This window comes from Pholis gunnellus (genome assembly GCF_910591455.1).
Source record: "Pholis gunnellus genome assembly, chromosome: 20".
Taxonomy (NCBI): Eukaryota; Metazoa; Chordata; class Actinopteri; order Perciformes; family Pholidae; genus Pholis; species Pholis gunnellus.
Genome location: NC_136547.1, coordinates 17027622 through 17054625, shown reverse-complemented (window position 1 = coordinate 17054625; position 27004 = coordinate 17027622). Strand labels below are relative to the sequence as shown.

The following is a 27004-nucleotide window of genomic DNA, read 5'->3' as shown; positions in this document are numbered from 1 at the left end:
CCAAATCCTCTGCTGCGATTTACCCGGGCAGAGCCTCAGACAAGCGTGCGCTTTGGCTTATTTTTGTTTTTTGCGTTCGCTCCGTGTGCTGAATTATTCACGGGGCAGCCATAAGGGGAATGGGCGTAGTAATGGTCGGCGGGGGCCCCTGCATGGAAACCCCTCATGAATAAAAGAACATTTGACAAATAAGCTTGACGTCAGTGGAGTGAACCCACTGCCTCGCCGTGTAAGGAAACACCCCTCACTGACTACTGACAAATTAGTTACATGCCCTCGCAGACTTCAAGCATGTCTCCACTCCATCGCGCGACAATTCCTTTTTGTTGTAACTATAAACAATAGATTTAGAAAATTTCAAATTTGCAAGATTGTGATCGAGGCATTTTTGTCGGTACAGTGTTCCCACAGCAGTAGCGTATAGAGCCTGAAGCTTTAAATGCAAACCACGGAGTGAGGCTACAGATGTGGCTGAATGAGAGGACCACTGTACTCTGCACTTGTTAATAGTCGATGCTTTCAAACGGGACCGACACAGCGTCCCGTAACAAAACACTGCACTTTCCGATCACTCGTGTCTACACCTATATACAGTAACGCGTTATGGCTTCTCCCCGAGGGTTCGGAGCCCTAATTGCAAAACAATAACGGCGTCACCGCCAACGCCGATGCTCATCATCCGTGACCCCTGCCAAGTGCATCACTTTAAATCGCTCTGTCCGGGATCAGCAGGAGGCTCACAAGTCCATCGCGGAACGACTCGCAACCCGAGATTAGCGATGCGCCGTCGAGTGAGACGGACGATTATGCAATGGATAGCGGGACGGGTGGATAAACAGACAGCTGAATGAATTGAAGAACGGGTGGAAAAGACAGATGTGCGGTCCTCTGTACACTGCTCAGTTCAACAGAAGCCATAACGATGTCAGTCGACGGTTAACCAAAACCTCAAAAGATCAATTTTACAAAATGGGACTGCGACGCTCTGCACAAGCGTATAATGAGTAAGATTCTCAGACAAATATGCAGTATAAAAAAAAATGTTTAAACTAGATTAAGCTACTGCAACAGCGTACTCTTATACATATTTCATACGATGCCAAGTTTAGCAATGGCTGGATCACCTCAATGTGTCAGGAAACCACTCAACGCTTGATGAAGAGGCCCAAATCATCTGACAAACTCCAATTCAAACTCTCTGGCTGCGCTGGTCTTTTTGCTTTACTACGGTACCAGAACAGACCTTGTTGTATGCCAGGCTGTCACAATGAGAGGAGCCACTGCTTACCACTTGTCCTTAAGACCCCAATTCAATCTATTTAGTCCCTGGTTGACATCTAAGATGAAAAGGGAAAGTAGAGGGAAAGAAACAATGGAGGTTTAAAATGACAGTTCTCTTCAGACAAGGCAATTTCCTGTGATTCTCAGTGAGCCGATAGGGATCCAAAGTAAAGCTCGGATTAAGAGTCTTAAACCACTATATCCTACCCGCCCTTAAGCCCCAAGAAAATAGCCTTGCTGCTGACAAGCAGTCGTGGAGGCCAACTCTTTTGCTTTGTCGCTTGGCCGCGAACGCCGCAATTGGGCTGCTGACAGCTTTCTCATCAACACAAGCTGCGCCGCCGCGATGACAGGAAGCGTTTGTCTCAATCAGCAGGTCGCTGGGAGGAATTCTGGGAGTTGAGCATAATAGCATTCTTTAGTTCCCACACCTCCCTCCCTCCCGCCCGCCCCGCTACTCGGTGACCCCTCCACACCGGGAACAAAACCCCGGGAATGTGAGCTATGCGGGGAGCTCCAGCTTGGAGACACCTGTCCAGACAAACAGAGCGGGGCAAAGACTCCTACGCCGGGCCTCGTCTGTGGCCGCCCTGACCTCGGCTCGCCTACGGTACACTCGACACATACGCACACTCCAGCAGTGTGGGACAAGGATCTGTTTTCATGTCGCAATGCACTCACACAGGTCAAGCAAGCAAAGACAACTAGGTAGCTCACCTTTGCAGCTCTTTTGAACACTTTGCCCTTGTGTGATGCCTTCAATGGCTCTTTATTAAAGAGTCCATTTACCATGTGAAGCGAGGGGCATAATGACGCTGTCCAGATGCTAAGCTGTTGACCTCATAAACAATACAAGCCAGAGTAATAAACTGGACTGAAATACTTATAATCAAAGTCTCCTGGGAGAGTCCCCCCCCCCCCCCCAGACTAAAGGGCTCCCACAGTCTACTAAAAAAGAAGAACGAGGTTACTCCCAGTGAGAGCACGAGGAGCCGGCCCAAACTGCAAACAAGCCACGGAGGCTTCGGAGTTTACACAAAGAGATGTCATCTCCCTAGAGAGTCCCCTCAGTGGCATTCAAATAACAAGCGAAGGAAGGTCATTGTCACTGTCTTTTTGACGGAGAGACCGACAAGAGACAACGGGAATGAATGATGGGACATGACGCAGACGTTGTACCTGGCAGGCAATAAGCGAGGTGACAAATTAATAAAGATACAATTTTAGACGCAGATCTCAATGGGATGTTTTGGAAGCAATACGCCAAGTGGCAGCCTTTTGGTTCATTGATTTCAGCTGTGAAGATGCTCCTCCAACCTTCGTTCCACAAGCGGTTTAACACCCGAGTGAACTTTTTGTTTTTCCAGCGTCTAAAACATCGAACGCTGCACTTTTGCCTGAATGACGACCATGTGTGTGCATCGCAGAAGAATGCAGGCTCCGTCTAAGGGGAACAAATGACTCAATGCAAATTAATGGCAGTTTCAAGAAATTGATACTGACATCTTGGGTCCCTCTCTGATTTTTTTTTTTTTAAACCACATCAAAGAAGATATCACGGCTTTTATTTGGCACTTACGTGTCAGAGTAAAGATACACAGGGGTATAAAGAGTGGGTGTAAGACAGAAACACATGGCGTGCCCCCTATCATTATCATACACAAATCTAAGTATGCAAAACACACGGCTGAGTTGGGATAGGATGATGGAAGCCGGCCAAGTGCTGAGTCTCTCGGTGGGCTGCCAGCTCCGAGGCTTGGCGCTGTCAGCCAGTGGCGCGAGCTCCGTGTCACCACACTTGACGTCGCGAGGCACAAGGGCGCTCTATACGTCCCTCCCCCTCAATGGCCATAGTACATGGCACCCTGTACTTCCTGGTGGAGGAGGAAGTCGTGTGCGGGTGCGTTTTTGTGGAAGTTTGAGAGTTGAGTGACGTGAGCAACTTTTGGTTTTGGGTTGTGACAATTTTTGCCAAACCCTTGACTGTCTTTTTTTTCTACTACTACTTCTATACTAAGCTGTGCGGTAATACTGCAGCTTCTGTACTTATTACTGTTATTACTATAACAGCGTGTCACTATAAAACACTTTACGTTAGCCCCATGCGCTAAAGCTACATTCACTGTCTCGCGGGCACATTGCACAATACGTCAGGTGAAAGTCCATTGAAACGAATGGCACTAAAAAGTTAAATAAATGAAAAAGTGCTCATTTTACGGGTGTGCATAAATTCGCAGAGGGAGCGAAAGGTTCGGTTTTCTGTTAAGTAGAACAGCATGGCGAGGCTCCCAGAGTTACTTTAATATCACGCACCGAGCTAACTTTTGGGTTCGCTGCTAGGTTAACCTCACGTTACTTCTTTAGTCCCACACACACCACGTCTAGTAATCCTGCTCTGTCATTAGATGAGTGCTCGTATTAAAGCTCTATCCGCCGCATTCCACATGAAGCCATGGCGGTATTTCCCACTGTTTCACTACGATAATCCCCACTGACTTTCTGTTTTCATTCGCTCGACACATTTGAAGTTGTTTTAGCAAGATACAATGTGCTGGTAACGTTACTCACTTTGCATCGGGGGTCGGAGTTGAATGGTTCCTTGCTGGTCACAATGTACTCCAGTGTTTCCTTCGAGAACCAAACTTCTATTGTTGTTGTATTCTCCACTTTAAAGCGCGATTTGTTCCTTTTTTAAATCTCCTTAACTCATCACCGCTTTCGGTCTCTTTCTGCTGAACACAACCTTTCAAAAATGTTCCGCCTCGGCCGTGCCTCTCTCCAAGACGGATAAAGTGGTCCGTCAAGGCGCTGATTTGGAAACGGTTTGTTTATTTAGACAAGACGTTAACGGTTCGGTGGGTGACAACACAAACTGGTCTGAGATCTGCGCCGTACAGGGCATTCACCATAGGCTTTTACCACAGAGGCCGCCCAATCTGTTCTTTCATTGGTCAGTATTCTGTAAGGGCGTGGTCAATAGTTCGCTTCTCTGTATCTATTGGCTCGAGGTGCTGTCAATCAACAGCTAACGCCTCCCTCGTAAATTCGCTTCGCCACCGAGAAGAGAAAGCAAAACAATCCCGATCGGACAGCATCATTCTTTCAGATATAGTGTTTATAGATGTATACATATTCATAAGAAGCTGCAATTTACAAACAAAAAGTGACGATTGTGAATTGCTATTTAATCCTGAAAGATTTAAAATTATATCTTTACAAATAATGCCAGTCTATTGCAACAAGTGCCAAATTAACACAATTGATCAATTTTATACCAGATAGCCCCTCATTTTAAACACAAGTTATAATTTCACTCGCACATATGTTGGACTATCTATCAAGCTGTAGCCTTGTATATAGAGAGACTGAGAATATATTGCATTGTTTATAATATAATGTTTTGTTTTGATGTGTTGTCAGTTTCTACACCCTGGTCCTGAGAGAAACAATATTTAATCCATTTTTTTATCATCTGAATAAAGTGAACTTCTATCATCTTATCTTTTTTGTTTATTGGTCAGCTATTGCACCTGGTTATCACCTGGGTTTTGCTGCTTTTGCTGAGATACAGAGAAATGTTGTTTGATACCTCCCCCTACAGGTCATCCTAAAACACAACGCAACAAGTAGTCAAAGGCCAGAAAAGGCACTTCTGGAATGTGAGTTGATTCTTCTACAACAACAAAAAGAAACAAATAAAATGTGTCTAAATATGGCTGATGTTAGATCAGTGTATCTTCAGTCACGGTCAAGTGGGTGTGATCCCTCTGAGCACTGAACGAGTACACCTCTGCTGTTGTTGACATTTACCTCCACCATTCCTCTGCATCCTTTTAATATTTGCACCACATCTAACATCTGCACTATATGTAATACCTCATATTTCATTTTTGTCGTATTTATGTTAAGCACAGTGGCCTACAGGAGGGGGCAGCAAAGCATTAAAAACTTGAAATTGATCATGAAACTGGTCCTGAGAAATCTCACAGTCATAAAGTCTGTTTTTATTAGAGGCACTCTGCGTGTGTGTCCGTCTGTCTGTCTGTTTGTGTGTGTGTGTGTGTGTGTGTGTGTGTGTGAACAAGTACCAGAAATGTACCAACAATAGAAGCACCCCCTTTTGTGTCCTCACATTAAAGTGTGCTGTGTGCCAAAACGCTGAACCGCAGCTTCTTTTGTCCTCAGCCTGGGATATGATGTGGGGCACATTGTCTGGGAACAATGGAGCCCAGCAGCCCTGTTCTGACAGATACTCACTCTGGACCATCAATACAACCTGGTCACAGCCGCAACATGTGAAGAGACTGCTCTGCATGCACATGCACTGTTTCATTACAAAGGCCTGCGCGTTGACTTGCAAATGTACCATTGTACTCGAAGGATGCTTCCCGAGGGACTAATTTGTGGCCCTCTGTAATGATTATATTTGTATGTCTCTTATATCTATTTACGGTATATTTGTATCCCTCTATATAGTATTATTTATGTCAAATGGCATGTGCAGAACCTTTTTTTAATCAAAGCTAAAGACATTGAATACTCCAATTAAAATACATTATTTTGTTGCTTGCGATGTCACATTAAAACCACTAGATGTCAGGAGAGAACAAGTCAGTGCCTTCTGCAGGCCTTTAATGTCTTTAAAGGCTTTTACAACTTTATATCTACAGACCTTGATTGACAATTTGGCTCCGTGGGACTTTTATTCGAACATTTAGAAATGCAACTGTGGGAATAAAATCACAATTCATCCAACAAAACGTTAGAAATTAAAAGGTTTTACAAGTTTTTGAGACTGCTCCGCTCCAGCCAGTGTGTGTCCCGGATGTTGCCATCGGAAGGGGGAGGTGGAGAATGGGGGTTGCAGTCAGGTTGCCAGGTTTGTACAATACCCCCATTTGTCCATCTATTTGGTGGATATTTACTAAATACTCGATTTCTTTTAATTATATTGGGAAAGGTCATAATCATGACATCTGATACTGACACGAGAGGATTTTGATACTTCATTCTTTCAATGTTTTTATTGTGTTTTTAGCAGCAGTGCTAAGATTCTATTAAAAATAATAGTTGTAGCTGACTGTAAATCAAAATACGTACCCATATCTAAACCAAGATGCAACCGCACCCCATGTTGGTGTCTTGATAATATGATTACGTGACACTTTTCTAAGGTACAATTGACTTATAAAGGCTTTCCCATACTGGTGAATGTCTAATATCTGGCAACCCAACGCGCAGCTCCACTGGTACGTTTTGTGAGCCGATAGAGGCTGTGTGTCTGAGTGGGAGATGGACTGAGTGAGGGCGCTCTTTCGACCAGTGCTGCCGATAGCAGTGAAAAATACCCACAAGCTAAGTTGAAATAATTGACGATTTTAGGTCACTGAATCAACCAGAAAAACATAGTACCGTCATCAATCTTTCACATCCCACTCCAAACACACCAACACGGCATTGATGGTAATGTATGCAAGGAAACAACCGAGACTCGGCGATGGGTAAACATCTTTTTTGACGTTACTTATTCAGATTTTCCTACGCTTTGACAATCCGCCATTTTTTTACTGAAACCAAAATAAGTGGGCTTGAAACTGTTGCAGCGCTTTCAACAATTTCTCAACACTTTGACATTTGAAGCTTCACGTTCACGACTGTTTTTCTTTACATTTGCAGGTGCGACCGAAGAGATTCTCAGCCCTATCAGGTACTTGTTAGCCAACTGTAGCCCAGCTAGCCTGCTAGCAGCAAATAAGATTAAGATGGACACTCTAGCTCAGGCTTCTGGGGAGCACAACAGGCCCCACGTCAGTGCGGAAAATAGCGTGAAAAGTAAATGGTTTTGTTAGAAATTGCCGTTTGAACGCTGCAAAGACTCCCTAGCGTGGACATTGTCGGGTAAAGACAACACGGCCTGAATGTATTCGTCGAATTCAGCTGTTTTTGTAAAAGGTACGAGCGAGTTTCGGTGCAGCTCAAGCTAATGATAGCTTGTTACTATTAGCTCGCTCGCTAGCCAGTCCGATTAGGGCCTGACCGCAATCTGTCATTTTAAGGATACAGCTAGCTAAGCTCTGCAAACATCAAAGTGCTCTAAATGTATCCTACAAAACAACGTACACACGATTAAACTCAAAATATGGTCGGTACGCAGTGACAAAAGGCGAACACTTGGTTGTCTTACAAAATGTTCTGTTTGCCTAATTATCAGTAATTAATAATGTGTCAGTGTACATAACTACGTTTCTACCAAGTGAGAAACGGCTACAGCTACAATAGAATCACTATTTATTGGTGTAGCACGATTAAAGGATTGACAGATAAATCTGTTGCTTTCTAATCATAAATAATCAGCTGTTCAAATTTAATAACCTACACATTAAAACTTTGATGCATAAGTGCTCTGAACAGCCAAACATGGTGTTAAACGAGAACGTGACACCGGTTAGAGAGACCTCGTGATGGCGATGAAAGGATGAAATTGGTTGTACGCCACAAGACGCTAGGTTGCAGTGAGGTGTTTGATTTGTGTCTACAGGCGCTCAAATACTCGTCCAAGAGCCATCCGGGAGGGGACCACCGGCATGAGAAGATGCGAGACTCGTCCGATGTCACTCCTCCCTGCAAGATGCTCAGGAGGTCTGACAGCCCTGAAAACAAGCACATCGACAGCACAGGGCACAGCAGAGCAAAGGCTGTCCACACACACCGGGCCAGAGACCGGGACGGAGGTGAGACACGGTGCTCGTTGGGACCCAAACTGGGTTCAGATGGCAAACGAAATAGCTCACTTATAACGGCCACATTTAAATGTCGCGCAACACTGAAATTCTGCAGCTGTGAGATTTATTTGTTGTTGTTTTTAACTTCAGACGTCGGCACAGCCTGCTTGGTGCTCATTTATGTTTTGAAGTAGTCGGTATTCCAGCTGTTGTAGTTTGGGATCGATCAAGCGTAACGTAGATGAAGTTCTGGAGCAGCCGACCAAATTTCAATTTTGATCAAGAAGCCCTTTATCTTAAACAGTCGACCCATCTGCTGTTGATTTGTGATTTCTGTAACCGAAACCACCGCAAAACTAGATGTTTTGTTCATGCGTTTGAATCTACTGCATCGAGGTGAATATTAACGCCACACACTGGGAAAGCATCCAGGCTTTTGAAGGAAACATCTTGTAATAGGTGTCTTTTCGTCTTGTTTAGGGATCATATACGGTTTCACTGACGGTGTCAGAAGTACTTATTTTAAGGTTTGAGTGATGCAAAGTGGAGACTTATATAAGGGGGACAGTTTCAAATCTTATTGCATCGTTGTGTTTTTTTTAATTTCTTTCCAAGATAACATAAACATAAGGATACAGAACCTTCCTCCGTTTCTCACTATTTGATTAAATGTCGGACAGGCAGTGTGATCCATGCGTGCGGTGTAATTCTGGTGTCTGTGCGAAGCCTTGTTGTGGTGCGGGGCATTTGGGTTGAGCTGCTACACACAACGTTGTGTGCAGCCGTGATACAGCGGTGAAACAAGCGTCGGGCTAATATTGAACTGTAGATCAAGAGTTGAAAATATGAGCCTGAGGAACACAAACAAACATTCAGGGATGTTTGTACGGATTTTACGAGACACGGTGTTGCCTTTTAGTTTGAGATTGACTGGTGTCTTAAGACTAATGTCATAGGCTGTTAAAAAACAATAGCAAAGAAAGAGCTTTCATTATTTCAGTCATCTATTATTATTATTATTATTATATCAAACAGTTTTTTGGGGGCTTAGACGGCATCAAACTAGGTTTCTAATACCTGCCTGACTTGTCATCCCACTGCAGGTCAGGTCGTCATGACACAGAAGTATTGATCAAATAAAATTTGGGTTTTAATGTATCGTGATCAAACTAGCAAATTGGTCTTAAACTCAATTTATGTATGTAGCAAAACGCACACTGACTACATTGGACCACTGCCCTTTTCAGGTTTTATATATTACATGAAAGAAAAAAATGTATCCTCTACCAAGATTTAATATCGGAATTCAAAGTTGAGTTTAGTCACAGATGACTACAGACGAGTCCCTGATCCAGACCAGCATCCGCATATTATTAGAAACTGGTAGTTTTCAAAGCTTTTGAAAGGACCTGGGTATTAAATTAATACTTTTATACGCACAACAGGTCAAATGTCCGTCTGTTATGTCGCTTGTAGTGGAGAACAAACAATCATCAAGCACGGCGGAGCATTTTAGCATCTTCCGGTTCGTCATTTTCGGTTTTCTGGCCCACAACTGAGCTGTTACGGTCGAGTGTCGCCGCTGTCATCGGCCTTGTTTGCAGCTGTTCTGATAAACCCAATGATGTACACTAGCTGCCCAGCACCAAACAATAAACCGGTCTTTAGTAACCAACTAGTGAGCATACTTGCATATGTTTGACGTCTAAACAGAATAACACTTTTCAAAGGGCTTTGCTATGGTTTGTTTAATGGTATTGAATCACCACCGTGGTCCTTACCGAGCCAGAGCCCGGGACAGGCTGGAGCCTAGTTTATACTCGCTGTAGCGAGGTGCATGCAACAGAAAATGACATCATCACAGTGGTCGCGACGTTTGGTTTTGCACCTCTGAACTTCTGTAAATATGCGCTCGCAGCGTGCACGATCAGAGCGTTTCAGACGTGACTGTCACAAATACACACTGATGACTCGAAGAAGGCCTTTTTTTAATTGCGTTGGAAACCGGAGATCTTCAGAAAATCTACATTTCTGAGTGTATATTTCTTGCAGCGAATCTAATTGTTTACATGATAATCAAAGTTACTTTCGTTGTAATTCATTTAATCCTCAACTTCTTTCTCTCCAGGGCTTTCATAAAAGCGATGAAGTAGTCCATAAAATATGAGAAATGAGTTGACAGTTGGTTACTATCCCTCCTCGTCACAGTGGACGTCGGTTTATTCAGTTTTTTTGCTGGTTACACTCGTCTTCGTCCTGCCTCTCCGCAGCACATTTTGTTTGTACGCCGTCTGGCGTTTCGGAGAATAACGCGACGAACAGCTCGTTGAGCGTAAGCGCCTTTGTGCAGCGGGGGAAACTACTACGTTGGGCGGTGAGAGGGAAATCCCTCTCACTGCAACCGCATTAGGCACACGCCAGAAATAACATACAGACGGTAGCAGTAAGCTAGCTGTCGTGTGCTGATCAGTAGAGCAAATGAGAAAAACATGGCTGCTTCTCTCGAGGATGGACATGTATTGACTGAGGTAAATGGGACGGTGGTGTCTTATGATGCGTTGACGTGCATCAAGATGCTGTGTGTGTGTGTGTGTGTGTGTGGGGGAGGCTTACATGAGAAACAATGGATGTGGGTCCTTTTGACGCACGTCATGCGTTGCCAATGTGCGCTGCCCTTTAGAGCTCAGTTTCCTGTTGTCAACTCTGTGCATACTGAGCCGGGGGTGGGGGGGGGATCAGGGATGAGTGGAAAGCCGTTAGGAAAGCCAAACCATGAAAGCTCATTAAATGGTGTGTTGTAATGTCAGCTACAGGTGAGAGTTCTCTATAGGTTGTTGGCTTAAAGGAACAACTGGGGAATGTTTATTCTTTTACGAACCATCTCTTGTAATTTGCACATGCAAAATACCGTCTGTGTTCTTTACTGATGGGGGTGGATCATGTTTTCTTCATGATTCTGCTGCAGCCATGGTGACGTCGAAACGGTGGCATGATGCCAGAGAGGGCCGTAGAGGTGCGCCGATCGATCGGCTGTCGATTTAGAGGTGCAACAGGATCATAAAGCTCGCGGTTCAGCACAAAAGGAAGAAAGGGAGCAAATATAACCTCTAGAGATCTGTGATCATATTTATTTTTGCCGCTGATACTAATTGCTGATCATTGATGAACCATGTTGTTGTTTGTTTTTATTTTATTTTCCACCGTCCCAAAAATAATTTCAACCGCTCTGAAGTCTGTGTAAACCATAAACAATTCTAAAGGTTTTACTTTGTTATAGTCATTTATAGGGATATCATGCTATTACTCAATACTATTACTATTATCTTACTGCTTATCGGTTCCTTATCGATACTCTTATTGGCTCTTTTTGATTGTGGGATGCAACCTCAGCCCGACAATCTACAAAAAGTTCCCAAATCTTTACACGTCGCGAGCCAAACAATTAGCCGAGTAAATAGCTTTCATTTATTATCCTCCTTTTATGCTCAAACTCTGCATCGCTAACGTTGCCTTCAGAGGACAGACGGCTGCTCCACAAGCAGAAGAAAACTGATCATTTCTGCAGATTGATGTTCTGCTTGTTGTGATAAACTGCTGGTGTTTCCTCCCTTACTTGTGAGGGTTTTATTGCATTTGACACAACAGTTATTAGCATGTGCTGGCGTACACTGTAGCCGAGCTTTCCATCGTTTTGTTCTCTCTGCCATGACGTGTGTCTCACGCTGTACTGATCCGGAGACAGAGTGGAGTTTTGTTCCTCTGAGATCTCACTCAGTAACTTCTAAAGTACCGATAGCAGAGCCGTTAACTCCGGACCTTATCGATACTCCGGGTATTTACTGTCTTATCGGTTCTGGTCTAGAACCGGGTATCGGGGGGGGGGCAGCCCTAGTCATGAAATAAAAGATTGTATTTTCATTGATTAAAACAAATATTGTATTTGTAGCTTTAATGACGTATTATAAGCTGCTTAGAGCTCGTGTTAACAGGTTATAGTTCATCTATAATGTAGTTTCTGTTGTCGTGAAAACATCTTCAAACATCTGTATTTATTCACCAGTTTCTCACCAACACTACATTTTATGAGATTACATGTGGACTCATAACGTTATAATTTACCTTTGCCCAATACTCATTATCACTGAACAGAGCCTGAACGCATCATAATGTAAACAAACAGAACCTTCGTCCTCGTGTGTAGTGCTTGGAGCTATGAGGTCAGAGTGACGGTTCTGTAGAGCACATTAGCTGGACGTGTGTATCAAGTGTTAACTCAATCGGACTTGTTGCGTGAGGGCACTGTTTTCAGTTTGTGGACACCGAGTGGTTGATTGGTATGAGACGTTCAGGGTGTGTTTCAGATACTCTAGTTGACGTGTCCTGCAAGTTTTGTGAGGATTGGCCCAAAGCTTGTTCACTTTTGTCAAGTTTTGTGCTGAGCCTCGTCCTTTTGATGCCATTTTTAAATTCATTGGTCAATATCCAAAAAAATACAAACATAAGATCTTACGCTTTTGTTAAAGCTTGGGGCGTTGCCATTTTTGTGGGTTATTAACAACGCCACCATGAGGTAATACCTCCTCCAGAAGCATAATTTCCAGTTATTAGTCCAAGTGTCATGTTTCTACCTCATTCCAGCTCAAAGGAATTTGAGCCGAAGCGGCAGACAACAAATCACAATAACAACAAACCGGCACACATTAGAAGGGTTCTAGTTCGAGGTAGAACCCTAACAAGGATCTCCGGTATTTTAAGCAGTACTTAGCACCTCCCTAAACCAATTTACTGAGGTGAACCCTGTGTTGATACAACGGACTGGACGGAAAGAGGTGGATTGTGGATCAGTTGTGGACGTGACTTGAACAGCCTCTCTTTGAACGCTTTTCTGAAGTTCAAATACTCAACACCCAGTAATGTGTGACCCTGGCATTCTGTGGTGGGTTAGTGTTTAAAGAGGAACAAGATGTAACCGCATAGCGTGTACTTCACCTGTTGAACCAGCAGACGACGATATCAAAGGTCAGTCTGAAACATACCCAGAGTGCAGCACTGGCTAAGCACTGACTTTGGGTCAGGCCTGTCTAGCTTCAAACTGTGAAAAATATGCCTATTTTTCATCTGCTTTATGTTTTTTTTCATTGCCCAGCTGCAGGTAAAATGTGTAGATTTTGCTCTTTTGGTTTGCGCCACAGGTTGATGCCGGTCCTGTTCTTGCATCCTTCATAACCGTCTGCTGCATGTAAAGAAACCTCGTCATTGGCGGTGTTTTCAGATCAGAAACGCCAGGAAGGACAGCGTAGTACCGGCGCAGATCTCTGAATCATTTAAAGTAATGCAGTAACACTTATGGACTTGTGAAAATAGATCTTGGTTCATCTACACTGCAGAGTTTTCCATAAACAAGAAATGCTGCACCACTATGCTCTTCTGTTGCCTTTCCAAATAGGCTGCCAGATTTATATTAATGTGGCACATCTCCATAAATATGGAGAAATAGAATAAATAAATGTTTTGTTGTCAGTCCAAAATGGTGGCCGTGTCATTGTGAGACTCTGCAGATAACAGATTCAGAGCTTTGGTGACGGTGCCAGAAATGTATGACTACAAATCCCACAATGTGACTGCAGCTACTACCCACATCTACAAACCACCAAATCCCAATACCACATTAAATTAACCAGAGTACTCAGGCCGGCTAGCGTAATGCTACGACTTTACGATCCTCCTCCTCTGTTGAGGTTTCCATCCATAAAAGTGCCAGTGCTGTGACCGGCGCTTGTTTATTGATTTTGCATGTGAGCGGTGCAGACGGATGACGTCGGTTGACGACATGTTTCTGCTCGAATCCTCTTCCCCTTTTTTCTTTCTTCCACTGTTTACATCGTAGCTCAACTACTCATCAGGCATTCACTGCACCGTCTTTGTCTGTTGTAGCTGACCAGGAACCTGCTTCTGTGTGTCGTTAGCGCTCGTCATAGTGTGGTGTAGCTAACAGCGTACAAGCTAAAAAACGCTCGGGTGGTTCTCGCGCTTGTGAACTTTAGCTCCTTATTATTTCCATCAATTTACAAACGGTGTATTGTGCGTGCACTAGATTGTCCAAATATATACACCATTAGAAAGTTAGTAATCGTGTTCTCTGCACTTATTACCAACAGGAATATTTAATGTTACTGAGCATACGACTAAAGGTTAAGTTATTGGGCATTGAATGTCTGACACCTGTGTTTCTGAGCTCAGGCTGGTGTGTGTTGTTGTCCTGAGTCAGGCTGTTGTTGTTGTTGTTGTTGTCTGTTACTGACGGGGTCTTTCCCTCTTGTGTTTTTGTTGCAGGGACCAGTTATTCTCCACAAGAAAACTCTCACAACCACAGTTCCCTTCATAGCTCCAACTCACATTCTAACCCCAGCAAGACCTCAGACACAGTAAGTGTTTCCTCTACCTCAGCACGGGGCTAGATGGTGATGATGATGGTGATGATGGACTAAAGAGAATTCTAGTGAATGCTGTTCTGTAGTTTCACGGCTTTGATAACAGGTTTTGTTGTGTACTCTTGCTGTAAAGGCAGGAAACATTAAAGCACTACTATGATAACCATGATGAGATCTTGGAAATGTATAATATTTTATGAAATAAACTGGGCACAGGGATTAATTCAAACATTTAATGGCAGAAAAACAAGCTTTTCATTTCCTCTAATAACCAAACTGTGGAAGATTTTTGCTGATTTAGTTTCCCGTCCTTTTAATGTTAGTTCTTTACATGCTTGTGCCAAAAGTCACGATAAAATCATTTTCTTTCTCCTCTTACCCTCATTTGCTCCATTAATCCCATTTATTGGGGCTGTGTATTAATTAGCAAGCACCTCACGATACGATACGTACCGCAAAACAAGTGTCATGATACGACATATCGCAAAAATATGCAATACGATACATAATACTTCTTTATAAAAATGTATAAATCAAGCTGAAAATACAACTTGCTTTACTATACCATCTGGATAGTTTAATATGATATAGTATGTATTTATTTATATAATCTAAATAAAGTGCATTGAGTAAAGTCTCTATGGCTGGGTCCCATTTTATGTCCCATTGCTCCGGGTTCAGTCTTCAGTTCCTCTGCGATGTTGCTGCCTGTACGGCTCTCGTGGCGTAAACCGTGACATTTGACCCGGCGATCTAGTCGTCTTAACGTCGCACATAAGGGCTGCTCTCTCTGCGGGGGGGGGGGGGGGGGGGCCGCAGCAGCAGCGGCGGCGGCGGCGGCATGTTTTGACAGGTTTCATCGACCTCTAAATCCAGGGCTCTACATCCATCATGTGTGGCGAGTCGGGATCACTTAGCGCCGCTCTACAGTATGGGGCCATGTTGTGATTTTGGCCGGGTCATGTGACAGGAAATCTAGCGTTACAGAAGCGGAGGAGGAGGTAGTTTGACACACACAGGGATTCAAGGCAGTTTAAAGGACATTTTGAATCTGTTTAAAACAGGATGTGTATTATCGGTTAAAAATGTATCGCGATAGTAAACTGTATCGATATTTTTGCACAGCCTTTAAACCCATTCAGTGAAACAATGATAAATAAAGCAACGTTACTATGTTGTGCATTACAATATATAACAACACAATGAATTACAGTTTAAAATGGTAACCGAATGCAAGAAAACGAGCACAAAATGCCCAAATATAATGAATCCCAACTGTTTCACATAGCGTCTCTGAGATCAGCCCCGGCGCTGCCGACGCGTCTGTGGCTCGCTCTTGTACATTTCACATTTCATTACAAGCTCTTGCATCACCTCCCCTCGGCACACTCGCACACAATTGTTGTCGTCCGTCTGGCCTCATGTTCCTAAAGATCTGCTCCTCTTCTCAGCCTTACGAACCCGGTGACGACTGGTCAGAGCACATCAGCTCGTCTGGAAAGAAGTACTACTACAACTGCAGGACGGAGGTGTCCCAGTGGGAGAAGCCCAAAGAGTGGTTGGAGAGGTAAGCTCAAACCTCTCTATTGGACCCACATTTAATTTTTTTTATTGTGAATGAGTGTCACGTAAAGGTTGGATACACGGCTGATATCTGTTTGCATGCACGCTCGTATCTTGTGTCTCTCAGAGAGCAGAGGCAAAAAGAGGCAACAAAGACTGCGGTTGTCAACAGTTTCCCCAAAGACAGAGACTACAGAAGGGAGGCCATGCAAGCATCGGCAGCCCCCGGCTTCACCGGAGCAAGTAAGTGTTCGATTGGCGTGTCTTTATATTTAGTGTTTCCATCTTGGTCTCCATCGTCGTGCCTGAAAGCCTAGAAATGCCTCACGTTGCTGTTACTGGTTAGTCGATGATGACCGTTGTTGGGCTGATCTACGGCTGATGAACGCTAACGAACTGCTTACCAAAAGACTGAGACTACAAATGGCTGAGCGACGCACTGTACGTGCTGCTGTGCCATTACCTTCTTGGCCAGTTGGTGTTGTTAGTGTGACTAAAAAAGGATTTCGTCTAAAATGGGGAAAGATTCTAATGGATCTTCTGCCGGTAAAATATCTTGTTGTTGTTGTTCTCGTTAAGATAACTATTAGCATCATTTTTTTGTAGCTAGAGGCTAGACCAAAATGCCTCTGAACACAATTGGTTAGACATACAACCAATGAGAGCAACAAAACGAGTGATGTAAAAATCTAAGCGGTGTACAGCGTGCAGAGATGGCGTATCAGTGTGTCTGTTAACAGTTTTATCGGCCCGTCGGGTCTCTCGTTGCTGGAAGTCTGTCCAAAGCGGAGGCGGATTGAATTCATCCGCCAGAGCAGATAAAACACGAGCTCTCTGGTCCGTCTGGTTCCCAGGCGAAGTGTCTTTGCCTTTTCTCATGCAAACTGCATCACCAACTAGCACAACAACAGTTTCTGTTTCGGTACAGTTTACGTTTTTACGCAGGACTGCATGGGACGCCTAGTGACGGCATTCTAGTCGTAGTGTGCACGTGGTCCAGAGCTCGCTGTGTGCTTTGACTGGCTGTCAACAGTAGCCGGTGTGCTAGTAGTCTGGTCTCGGCTCACGTTGTTCATGTTTTGCGGCATACATACACACACAGCAGTCACCTGAAATCCCAGATTCCCTCGGGTACCGCTGTCTCCTGTTGCCGTCTGACGAGAATCCTCCGAGGCCGCTACGAGGCAATTACAGGCAGAATGTTGAGTATTTTTACTACACAGCGGCGCTCCTGCTCAGCTACTTGAGCTATGATTAGATTGAATAACCTGTTTCTGGATGCCTGTTCACCACTCCCAAAACAAGTTCCTCTTCAGTAGAATTGAACACTATTGTGTTCATGAATGAACGCGTTTGATACACAGAAAGATGACATACGACGACACAGAAGAGTAATTCAATTAGTACTGTTAAAGGAATGGGATCTGACACCTCCGCGGTATGCGTTTTGGCACCTGCTTCGTTGGTACTTCACCTCACATGCCCGTACGCGTCATCTTATCGGCCTGTCGTGTCTGAGGGAATGTTTCTGGCCCTCGCCTATATTTCATGTTAAAGCCTTTATCTACAGAAAGCCACACATTGATGTAGTTTCTTCGGCAATCGACATTAGACGAGGTGGACGGAGAGTTTCTTGCCCCGGGTCTAGATGTAGTCAAGAAGAGACTTAACGGAAGCTGACGTGAAGCTCCACAGTGTTTGTTTACGGGGGGGACTCTGTTTCCATGGAGGTTTTTACATAATTTCAAATGTGTGTTTATTAAACACAAGGTGCCACGGACTTACTGTTGGATGAATTACAAAGAGCAGTGTCCTTTGTATTGCTCTAGCAGAAACACTGTACCAGCTGATGCCTGAGGTGCTTCTTTAAATGATTCTGTTCTCTGGTTCTAGTTTTGTTAAACTTGTTAGTTGTGAATACGTCCTGTTTTAACTATGTGCACATGCTTCAGTGGAAGATGCTGACAGATGTTTTTAACCAAAAAAAGGCCCCATGTCTGTAGTCTTAAACTTCTTAGATCAAATTGTGGTAACAATGATAATAAAAGTTTCATATTTACTCGTGAATAGCGTTCCTCTGATGTTTTGTGCGGCCCTAGCCCAGAGAGGAGTGTGCTACAGCAGCGCATGGTGGTCGAATCCGGTCGAGGAAGTCTAGATTGTGTTTTAAAGGCTTATCCGACACCAGAACCCTTCATAACTGTTTGTAATTCAGACAGGATTACAGCTGTCGCGGTGCCAACTCTTTTATCTCTCCATGGACGATCACAAGGTTAACTGTTAAGTTACCAGGAATGTGTGCTTTCATGACGCAGCGTTCGGCCAAATGAGGTTGCATTGCAAAAAGAAATAACCCCACAGGGTTGTTGACCCTGCGTTGACCCTGCGTTGGCACTGAGCTGACCCAGTTCCAATAAATGAGATGGGTGTGTTATTTCACGCAGGTCCTAGTCTGTCTGAATGCAGCCTCAAGGCCTCGGTCATGGCTGCTGTGAAGTACATTTTGTCATCCGTCACCACGGATTTATCACATATCAAGCACGCCGCTGGAAAAGTAAACTGGACACTCGTTTGGTGTACTGGATTCCCCAGCCGTTGTCCTGTTCTTGTTATGTGGTTGCACACAGTTTTATCTTTTTTATGACTTTCATATTGTTCCGCCAACGTGTTTTCTAGTTCGTGTGACTCGTAGACTCCTGATTGCAGGATGTTATAGAAGTTAGGGTGCAACGGATCACAAACCTCCCGGTTGGGATCATACCGCGTTTTTTGAGTCACGGGTCGGATTGTCTGTGTGACTCTCAGAGGGGGCGTGTCTGCAGACTTTGAGTCTCCACTCCGCCGTGATGAGCTGTCAGTCTTTTCCTCGTCACAGAGGAACGATCTTCATACTGAAGTGGGTGCGTGAGAGGATTCCGTAGCGTTGCTCAGGCACTTTAACCAGATTTTGAGTGTGGCCTCATGTCTGCAGCAATAAACACTCCAATAGATGTTGTAATGGCTTTAACTGATTTGTTGTTGTTGTTGTTGTTGTTGTTGTTGTTGTTGACGGTGGCGCTTCATATGTGTGGACATTCCCGATGTTTTGTCGTTGTCGTGTCTTTCTCTTTAACGCCTTTGTCCACCACCCTCATCCCGTCATTATTAGTAACAGGGAAACCAAACATGTGACTTAAATGACGTCGGGGGGGGGGCTTCTGAAGTTCCTCCACTCGCCGTGACTTTCACCGTCAAATGCTTTTAACCGGCTCCGTTCACGTGAACACACTGCTGCTTTATTATCTGTTCACTGCAATTAATCTGCGGTTGATGTGTGCCGACCATAAACCCTTGAGAGTGCTCGTTGGTGAGCCAGATGTCTGTTAGTCGAGTTGCTTTGTGAGACTGTCTTTTGTTGACGGAGTGACTCCTCTCTGCAGAGTCGGCCCCGGCGGAGAAGCCTGCAGCGTCCCTCGCCTCCCAGTCATCGTCCTCCGGCTCGGGGAGCTTGAACCAGTCATCGGGGCCGCCCTGCTCGTCGGCCTCCACGGTGCCCGTGTCCCCGGTGCTGCAGTCCCCCACCCCCACGCTCCTCCAGGACCCCACCCTGCTCCGCCAGCTTCTCCCAGCACTTCAGACCGCCCTGCAGCTCAACAACGCCAGCGTGGACATGGCGAAAATTAACGAAGGTAAGAGGCGACGCGGACACACGTTCAACTGCGCGTCCGCGTAGAGCTAGCTGCAGTGGCCGTGTGTCGAGGAGCACTAGTTACAGGGCAACGCTTTGTAATTACACGCTGCACTGCTCTCAGCTGCTGCTCTGACTTCACTGTGTCTCAGCAGGCTTTGACGTGAAATGATAAACTTTCCTCCAAGAGAGTCGACAGGGACGCACGCATTGATTTTCAGCCTTTTAATTATAACGTTTCAACACCGCTGTGAGGACAATGGGAGTTGCGGTGGTCAATGTCCTTTCCTGTGGGTTTTGAGCCCAGCATTATTGAGTCCTATCGAACTTGACTTCCCCATTGTACTAGGACTTGAACAGAGAATGTCTCATGGTCAGTGTACTCTTGAAATTTGATTTATTTGTACAACCACGTCGGAGGGCTAAAGTGTGCAGATTTGTTCCAAACAGTCAGAGAGAGACGACACACAACAGTTGTAAATATGGAGACAAAAACGTACACGTTCAGATGGTCTGTCCTAGAAGGCAGCTACTGAGGGAGGGGCTACAAATGAATCCCTCTAGTCAGACGCAGTCCCTTCCAATAATCCCAGTGTCGGGGTTACGTGGGGATTCAGATGCCGTTTGGCCGTCCGACAAGCACTTCTGTTGGAGTACACGATGAATGACTGGCCCAACAGTCGGTGTTGTGCCAACACTGAGTGGGAAAACTTGGCTGACATTGTAAGGGGGGGGGCCCTCGTGCATCCAGACTGTCTGAGATTTAGTTCTGTTATCCAGCCCAAGGAGCATTAGTACACCTCTGCAGCTGAAGTTCCGGCTCCACTATGAAAACGCTGTGTGGCTAGATGGTTTGTGTTGATTTGGTCAGTGCTGGTTGCCGGTATTTGTACGCACATCAGCAAAGACGACATACCGGCTCTCATAGGTGAGCTGATGTGGGCTGTGAACAAAACCTAAAAATGGTAACATGCTCATTTCCAACCCATGGTGTGCACAATCAATGTTGCATAATTGTCATAAATGTTCACAAGGATTCATTACGTAACTTAGGGATGCGCAACGAAATGCATTTGTAGCCCATTTGCAACACGAGAAGAACGCATGACCAACAAAACATCAGACTGTGGGCGGCGATTGTTGATGAATGTCATCTGTCATATGCCATTAGTACTTATGTAATGAAGATGAAAAAACCCAACAAATTAAACAATGGGTGCAGCATATACTGTATATTATAAATATATTATAACGCTTCCCTCGGGCTATGCCATCCAAATGTCAGAGAACGGTGTCCCTAGTGGAACCATGGAGGTTCAACTTGTTTCACCCCAGTCTGCTCAAGCGAAATGGCATCGCTACTGAACATTGTGTGGGAGACATTTCTGTCAAATTCACCGCGTGGCAGCGGAGTAACCGTTCAAGCAGCAGGACTCGATACCGTCCGTGCAGGTGTGCCAACTGTGCGTCTGTCTCTCTCCTAGTTCTCACCGCTGCTGTCACACAAGCGTCATTACAGTCGATGCTCCACAAGATCCTCACCGCTGGACCGTCGGCTTTCAACATCACTACTATCCTCTCTCAAGCCGCTCAGCTCTCCAACCAAGGTAAAGGTCCGTACCGCCGCCGTGTGCAGATAGTCTGTGAGTGTGCCTTTCCTGTGAGTTCCATGCTTTATGATGAAGGCGATCCCTCAGATTGTCTCATCTCTTTTTGTTTGTGTGTCCGTCCAGCAGCTCAGCAGTCGAACCATTCGCCCATGTCGTTAACATCGGACGCCTCGTCGCCCAGGTCTTACGTGTCCCCGAGGATCAGCACACCACAGACCAACGCTGGTCCCCACAAACCCCTCCTCAGCGCGCAGCCCGTCATCTCGCAGACGAAAGTAAGAACGGCCGAGTGAACGAAAGAGGCTCTGATGAATATCCAGACAGAATATTTCTATCCTTGCTATCTACAAGCTTGTATCTTGATTCCCGTGGAGAGAGTCCGTCTTGATGTGTGGTGTGTGTCTTACTGTCTAGGTGAGCAGGGAAGCAGGGAAGCAGGCCTCCCATCCTCATCCCCATTCCCATTCCCATCCCCATCCCCATCCCCATCCCTCGCCCACGTCCCAACAGTCCCTCTCCAGCGACAAGCAGCACAGTCAGGACGCCACCACGGCCTCCCCGCGCACCCTCCAGCGCCACGGGTAGGTACCGACGCACGAGAAGGGAGCTCCTGGCTGTAGATTATCCTCAATGTGTGGTGCTGTGGCACCATCTGCTGTTCATTGATGGGATGTTTCTCTGTGCTTAGCTTTGGTACTGGCAGACACACACACAGCTGTTGACAAATATTCAATTAGAAGAGGAAGAGTTCAGTGTTGCTGATGGATTCAAAGTCAGTCAGCTGTACTGAGAGCCTTGATCATTTCCCTGCTGTTGGCTGTTAAGAGACCTGTATTAGGTGATCACAGCATTGGAAGACGGGATGTTGGGTTTTTCATATTTCTGCTCCGTCTCTCACGCTTCCTCCACTTGTGTCGATTGCAGCAGTCACAGGAGTCCCTCCCCGGGTCCCAACCACATCTCCTCCTCCTCCTCCAGCAGCAGCAACGCCCCCCACTCTGCCTCCGCTCCCCCCTCCGCCTCAGCAGCACGGCCCTCCTGCTCCTTCACCCCCACCCTCGCCGCCCACTTCGATGAGAATCTCATCAAACACGTGCAGGGCTGGCCCGCCGAACACGCCGAGAAGCAGGTTTGTACCACCGACGCGTTCCCCTTATTTCTAACCTTATTACCAGCAACACCCTTTTAAAACAAATGTGTGTGTGTGTGTGTGCATTATCAAGGCATCGAGACTACGTGAAGAGGCTCACACCATGGGGAGCATCTGTATGTCTGAGAACTGCACCGAGCTCAAAAACCTGCGCTCCTTGGTCAGAGTCTGTGAAATACAAGCGACATTACGTGAGCAGAGGTGAGAATCTGTTTTTAGTCCCCGGGGGGAGGGGGGGGAGACGGGAGACGCACCTGTTGGCTTGTAAAGTAAAAATAAATAATAATTGTTTCCTTTTTCTCTCCCGCAGGATATTGTTTCTGAGACAGCAAATCAAAGAACTTGAAAAGTTGAAGAATCAGAATTCCTTCATGGTCTGAGAACTTGTGGTTGCGAGTTGAAGCGAGAGTTTTGGGGGGAGGGCGGGGGAGTTTAAAAAGGGGGAGGGGGGGGGGGGTTTAAGAGCCATTGCACATAGGTGGAAGCTGGAGGGAGAGCGGTTGTTCGGTTTCCTCTGGAGTCTTAACAGGCGCAGGAGCTGCTGCAGTCGGGTCCGCTTCGGACCGCTGGGCTGTGAGAACCAAGAGGGAGACCCGAAGATGGGGGGGGGGGGGGGGCTTTACAAGACTGTTTTGTAAAGAACCCCACGGCGATGGATTAAAAAAAATGTAGATTTCTTGTAGATGTTATTATCTATGTTGTACATACGTTTTGTAGATTGAAGCCATGGAAAGCCATGCCTATCAAAGCTTTTGACATCCAAACTAATCGACGCCGAGGCGGCTACATTCATTAGCTAGCCTCTCCTTCACGTTAACTCGTCTGCAGACTTAAAAGCTTCTTCTTTCTTTTTCTTTTGTCAATTCATGGATCATTGAACCATTGAGCATGCGCGACCCTGCACGTCAGCGGAGGAGGATGTTCCAAAGCCATGAATTAATACACACACACACACACACACACACACACACGAGCCGAGCATTAAAAAGCAGAACTCACGACGTAGCTTCTGTCCTCATGAAATATCGGTAAGCCGGGTGAACTGTAACCTGTACCCAGGCCCGGTTAAACCCCCCCACCTCCCCTGCAGGTCTATCAAGACTGCTCGCAACGGTTCAGTGATCTCCTTGCAGCTTCTGGTGGCCGTGCATGTCCCAGTCTAGGAAAAAACAAAACAAAAAAGCAGTGCCTGGTGGTGTGGTGTGGTGGAGTGAGTGATTTAAAAAACAAAAACTATTTAAAAAAAAAAAAAAAAAAACGTGAGATGTGATGGCGTGCTGCTTTGGACCACACACACCCTCCCCCCCCCTGCTGGCCTCAGCCCTGCCCCCCCCACACACACACACACACACACACACACACACACACCTTCTCCTGAGGCATCAACACTTCACACCCTCCTTTGTAGTGTTTTCTTAGTGTTCCAACAGTTGTTGGTCCCCCCCCACCACTGGTTCATTCCTTTTGTACAGTCGCTAACATACAGTGGAGTTTTTTTTTTCTTCAGAAGAGGATGCAGAATATAAAGGTTTTATTTATAAAGAGTCGTAGTGGCGAGAGGTAAATCCCCATCAGTTTTTGGGGGGGGGGGGGGGGGGGGGGGTCTCAGAGCAGGGCAACAAGAGGTCACAAGGTGAAATGTGAAATGTATGTATTGTAATAAAGATGTTGAACTAAAGCAAGCGCTGGTTATTTTTCTTGGGTGTGTTGAGGTTTGGTTCATACGCTAGTGCCTTGTTGGAAGTCTTAAGTCTCACAGCCTCACTCCACACTTCATTTCATCCCGTTGGACCGGTGGGTGAGGACAGATCTCGGGGCGAGCATGTCGTGCACGGGGGGGGGGGGTGTCGTCCCCCTCCTTACTTGTTTTGTTCCCCACTGTTGAAGAGCAGGGTCCTAAGCTGCAACGGCCTGTTTTTTGTTTTGTTTCTTCTCCACCGTACTATCTTATCGAGTCTATAACTGAAGCGCACCACACATTCAGTAAAGGTGACTACATCATTGCTTTGTATATTGTTTCCTGAAGTATATTGACAAATGAAAATAAAATATGCCTCTCCAGGGCCATGTTGTGCTTGGGTTCTTGATGGTCAGTCATCTTACAATCATCTTACTATTCAGTTACAAAGTAGGGCACCATAATAAACATCGAGTCCATCATGAGTTCAACCTGTGGTCTCCACTGCCCCCTGCTGGTGGTCTCGTGTCTCACACGGTGGGGACCTCCGGTCTCTGTTTTAACAGATTAACATCAGATCGAGTGGCTCATCTGGTGTGTCCTCTAGACATGTTGGCGCACACAGACTTCCTCTAGTCTCGGGGGGATTTGTTTGAGATCTCATGGTTATGATTATGAGTATCTGAAGGTGGACTGTGACATTAACCAACCGGAGGAGGGATGCTGCGCTCATGTGATGAGACCACATGAGTTAACCAGTAGTGCACGTGAGCGTGCACCAACACGTTGTGATGTGATCTATGATCTAATCGGATGCGGATGTTTTCACGTTGCTTTCATGTGCACGCGATATTATATTTCATTTCCACACTCTGAGACTTTGCGTTTCCTCTCTCAGGCTCCAGGTCACGTGTCGTACCATCTTCTCCCTGCAGGGGGCGGAGCTGCTTCATGTGTTTGTCCCTGACAGTGAGACAGAATAACGTTCACACAGAGACAGAGCATTCAAACAGTTGAAAGCCACGTGAGCAGACTAACTTGTGTCTGTAGACAGTAAAACTTCCATTTCCATGTTGTTTAGTGAATCACAGCGCCATACATAGACTTTCAACGAGGCACAACAAACAAATTAGTGTACGATGACTTTGCATGTGACTAGACCTCAGTATAGTTTTATTTATCACGTCTTATTTCACGTCTGCTGTATTCGCATCTATAAAAATGGAAACTTTGCTGAGTTAGTGCTGGCAAACAAACTAGTTACCATGCAGATTATCGTGTCAAACCATTATTCTATCGATGAAGAATGAACTGTCTGACTCAAAGACCAAACCCCTTCCTTCATGCAGAACTGTACTACTGTCAGGTCACTTGTGGTGCAAAGTAGGGTAACGGTACACCGCCGCTCACGATCAAACGCAGACTGCCCACAAAGTTGCCCCCCCCCTCCCGTGATAAGAGGACCATAGTGCTGCCGAATCCACTCTTGGAGAAAAACATAATTGGACGTCGTCGGTTTCTCTGCCTTGAAAGGGCCTCGAGATAAAGCCTGAGCCCCAAACCCATGACATCAGTGTCTACAATGTACGGCTCCACGTAACCGCTGGACCCTCTCTGGCTCTGATGCTTCGCTCCATTATCTTCAGGGAGAATAAAATAGATGGCGTCAGGAAGGAGACGGTCTGCCTGTCTCTGGCTCTACGGAGACCTTGATATGGCTCACATCAAAGAGAGGGGAGGAAGCCGGGAGGTGTCGGAGGAAGTCTGTCTGTCTGCCCTGGTGTACCAGGCAGACAGAGAGAGAAAGAGACCGTTTCAGGTTTAGAACTTCAAAGTGGGCCAAATAAGGTCATTTTGGTCTTAGGACTCCTTTAAGAGGGGTTGGTTGGAGCTGGTGTTTAAAGGGCTGAATTCAAAAAAATCCACACATTTAACCCCTCTCTCAGGTAGACTTGACCTCTGCCCCCCCCCCCCCACCCCCCTCCCACCATCTCATCATGCAAACCTAAGCGTCGTTGCCCCCGGCAGGAGGGGGCTGGTGACGCTTTTGTTAAGCAAATCCCCTACAGTCTGTACCCGGGTCACACCTACAAGTGTCTCCTAATGTGTGAAAGCCGACGCAACCTGTGGGGTGTAATCGCTCCCTGAAAGGCCACTTACATGACCGCCCCCCCATGTGCTGATGGCTTGTTGACGCTCATCCTCTCAGCATGACAAGACACACAGTTTTGTAGATAGAAAACACACGTACCCCACCTTGTGTCGAGGATTTGATGGAGATTGTCCTCTTTCTTTATTATCAGTCAGAAATAAAAGTGGTTTAAAGGGGCACTCTGCTGATGTTATCCATCGAGTTTGGTTTACTCGTCACAAAGAGCATCACTTAGCCCGTGAAAACCGTTTGGTAAAGTCTTCTGTGTCTCTGGAGGGAGCTCTCTCAAGTCTAAAAAAAAAAATAGCCCTGGTGATGGCATAGTGATGTCATGCACGTTGTTTTTTTTTCATGTAAGGCCTAAGTTACAAAAGTGTAGGTGTGGGCATTCACCGGGCAGGGAAGGTCTGACAAAAGAAGAATGCATTCTGGCTAATGGCCTCTCGCAAGTCCCTCAATCTTTCATTTATAAGGGCAATACTTAATTAGCTGGAGGGCCTGTGTATTTTGTCAAATAAAAAAAGAAATGCATACCAGTTTTGACCACCAGGTGGTGATGTTTGACCATCCACCACCAGGTAGAGGCAGGCTGGAGGAGATGGAGCTGCTGCTGGCAGGCTAGTGGAGGGGGCCTTTCTGATCACTTTAAATGGAACTAAATAAAGAATCCAAACATCTTATGTACTAAAAAGTCTTCTATATCTTAACATATATTAGGCGCCAGAGTCGAAGACCAGCTTTATGTGACAG

General features: G+C 45.7%; 2 protein-coding genes across 6 annotated transcripts in view; one reads left to right on the top strand and one right to left on the bottom strand.

The window, feature by feature from the left end:
• The window catches only part of mpp7a (MAGUK p55 scaffold protein 7a), a 109664-nt gene extending 105657 nt beyond the window's left edge, over positions 1-4007 (bottom strand). For both annotated transcript variants that reach the window (XM_079181648.1, XM_079181650.1), the window contains exon 1: positions 3850-4007. The gene's annotated coding sequence lies outside the window, so the exon portion shown is untranslated. The remainder of the gene's footprint in view (positions 1-3849) is intronic.
• A 2570-nt stretch (positions 4008-6577) lies between these two features.
• Positions 6578-22843, top strand: waca (WW domain containing adaptor with coiled-coil a). 4 transcript variants are annotated; one of them, XM_079181729.1, is made up of 13 exons: positions 6578-6782; positions 6958-6988; positions 7820-8012; positions 14337-14428; positions 15886-16001; positions 16125-16240; positions 19417-19665; positions 21149-21271; positions 21401-21549; positions 21689-21855; positions 22199-22403; positions 22498-22625; positions 22735-22843. In XM_079181729.1, the coding sequence occupies exons 1-13, from the start codon at positions 6742-6744 to the stop codon at positions 22802-22804; spliced, it is 1680 nt and encodes a 559-aa protein (XP_079037855.1). In that variant the 5' UTR covers positions 6578-6741; the 3' UTR covers positions 22805-22843. The 4 variants fall into 4 exon arrangements, with proteins under 4 accessions (XP_079037855.1, XP_079037854.1, XP_079037853.1 ...); XM_079181728.1 differs by having other exon boundaries at positions 21398-21549; XM_079181727.1 differs by having other exon boundaries at positions 21149-21277.
• Positions 22844-27004: the final 4161 nt, after the last annotated feature.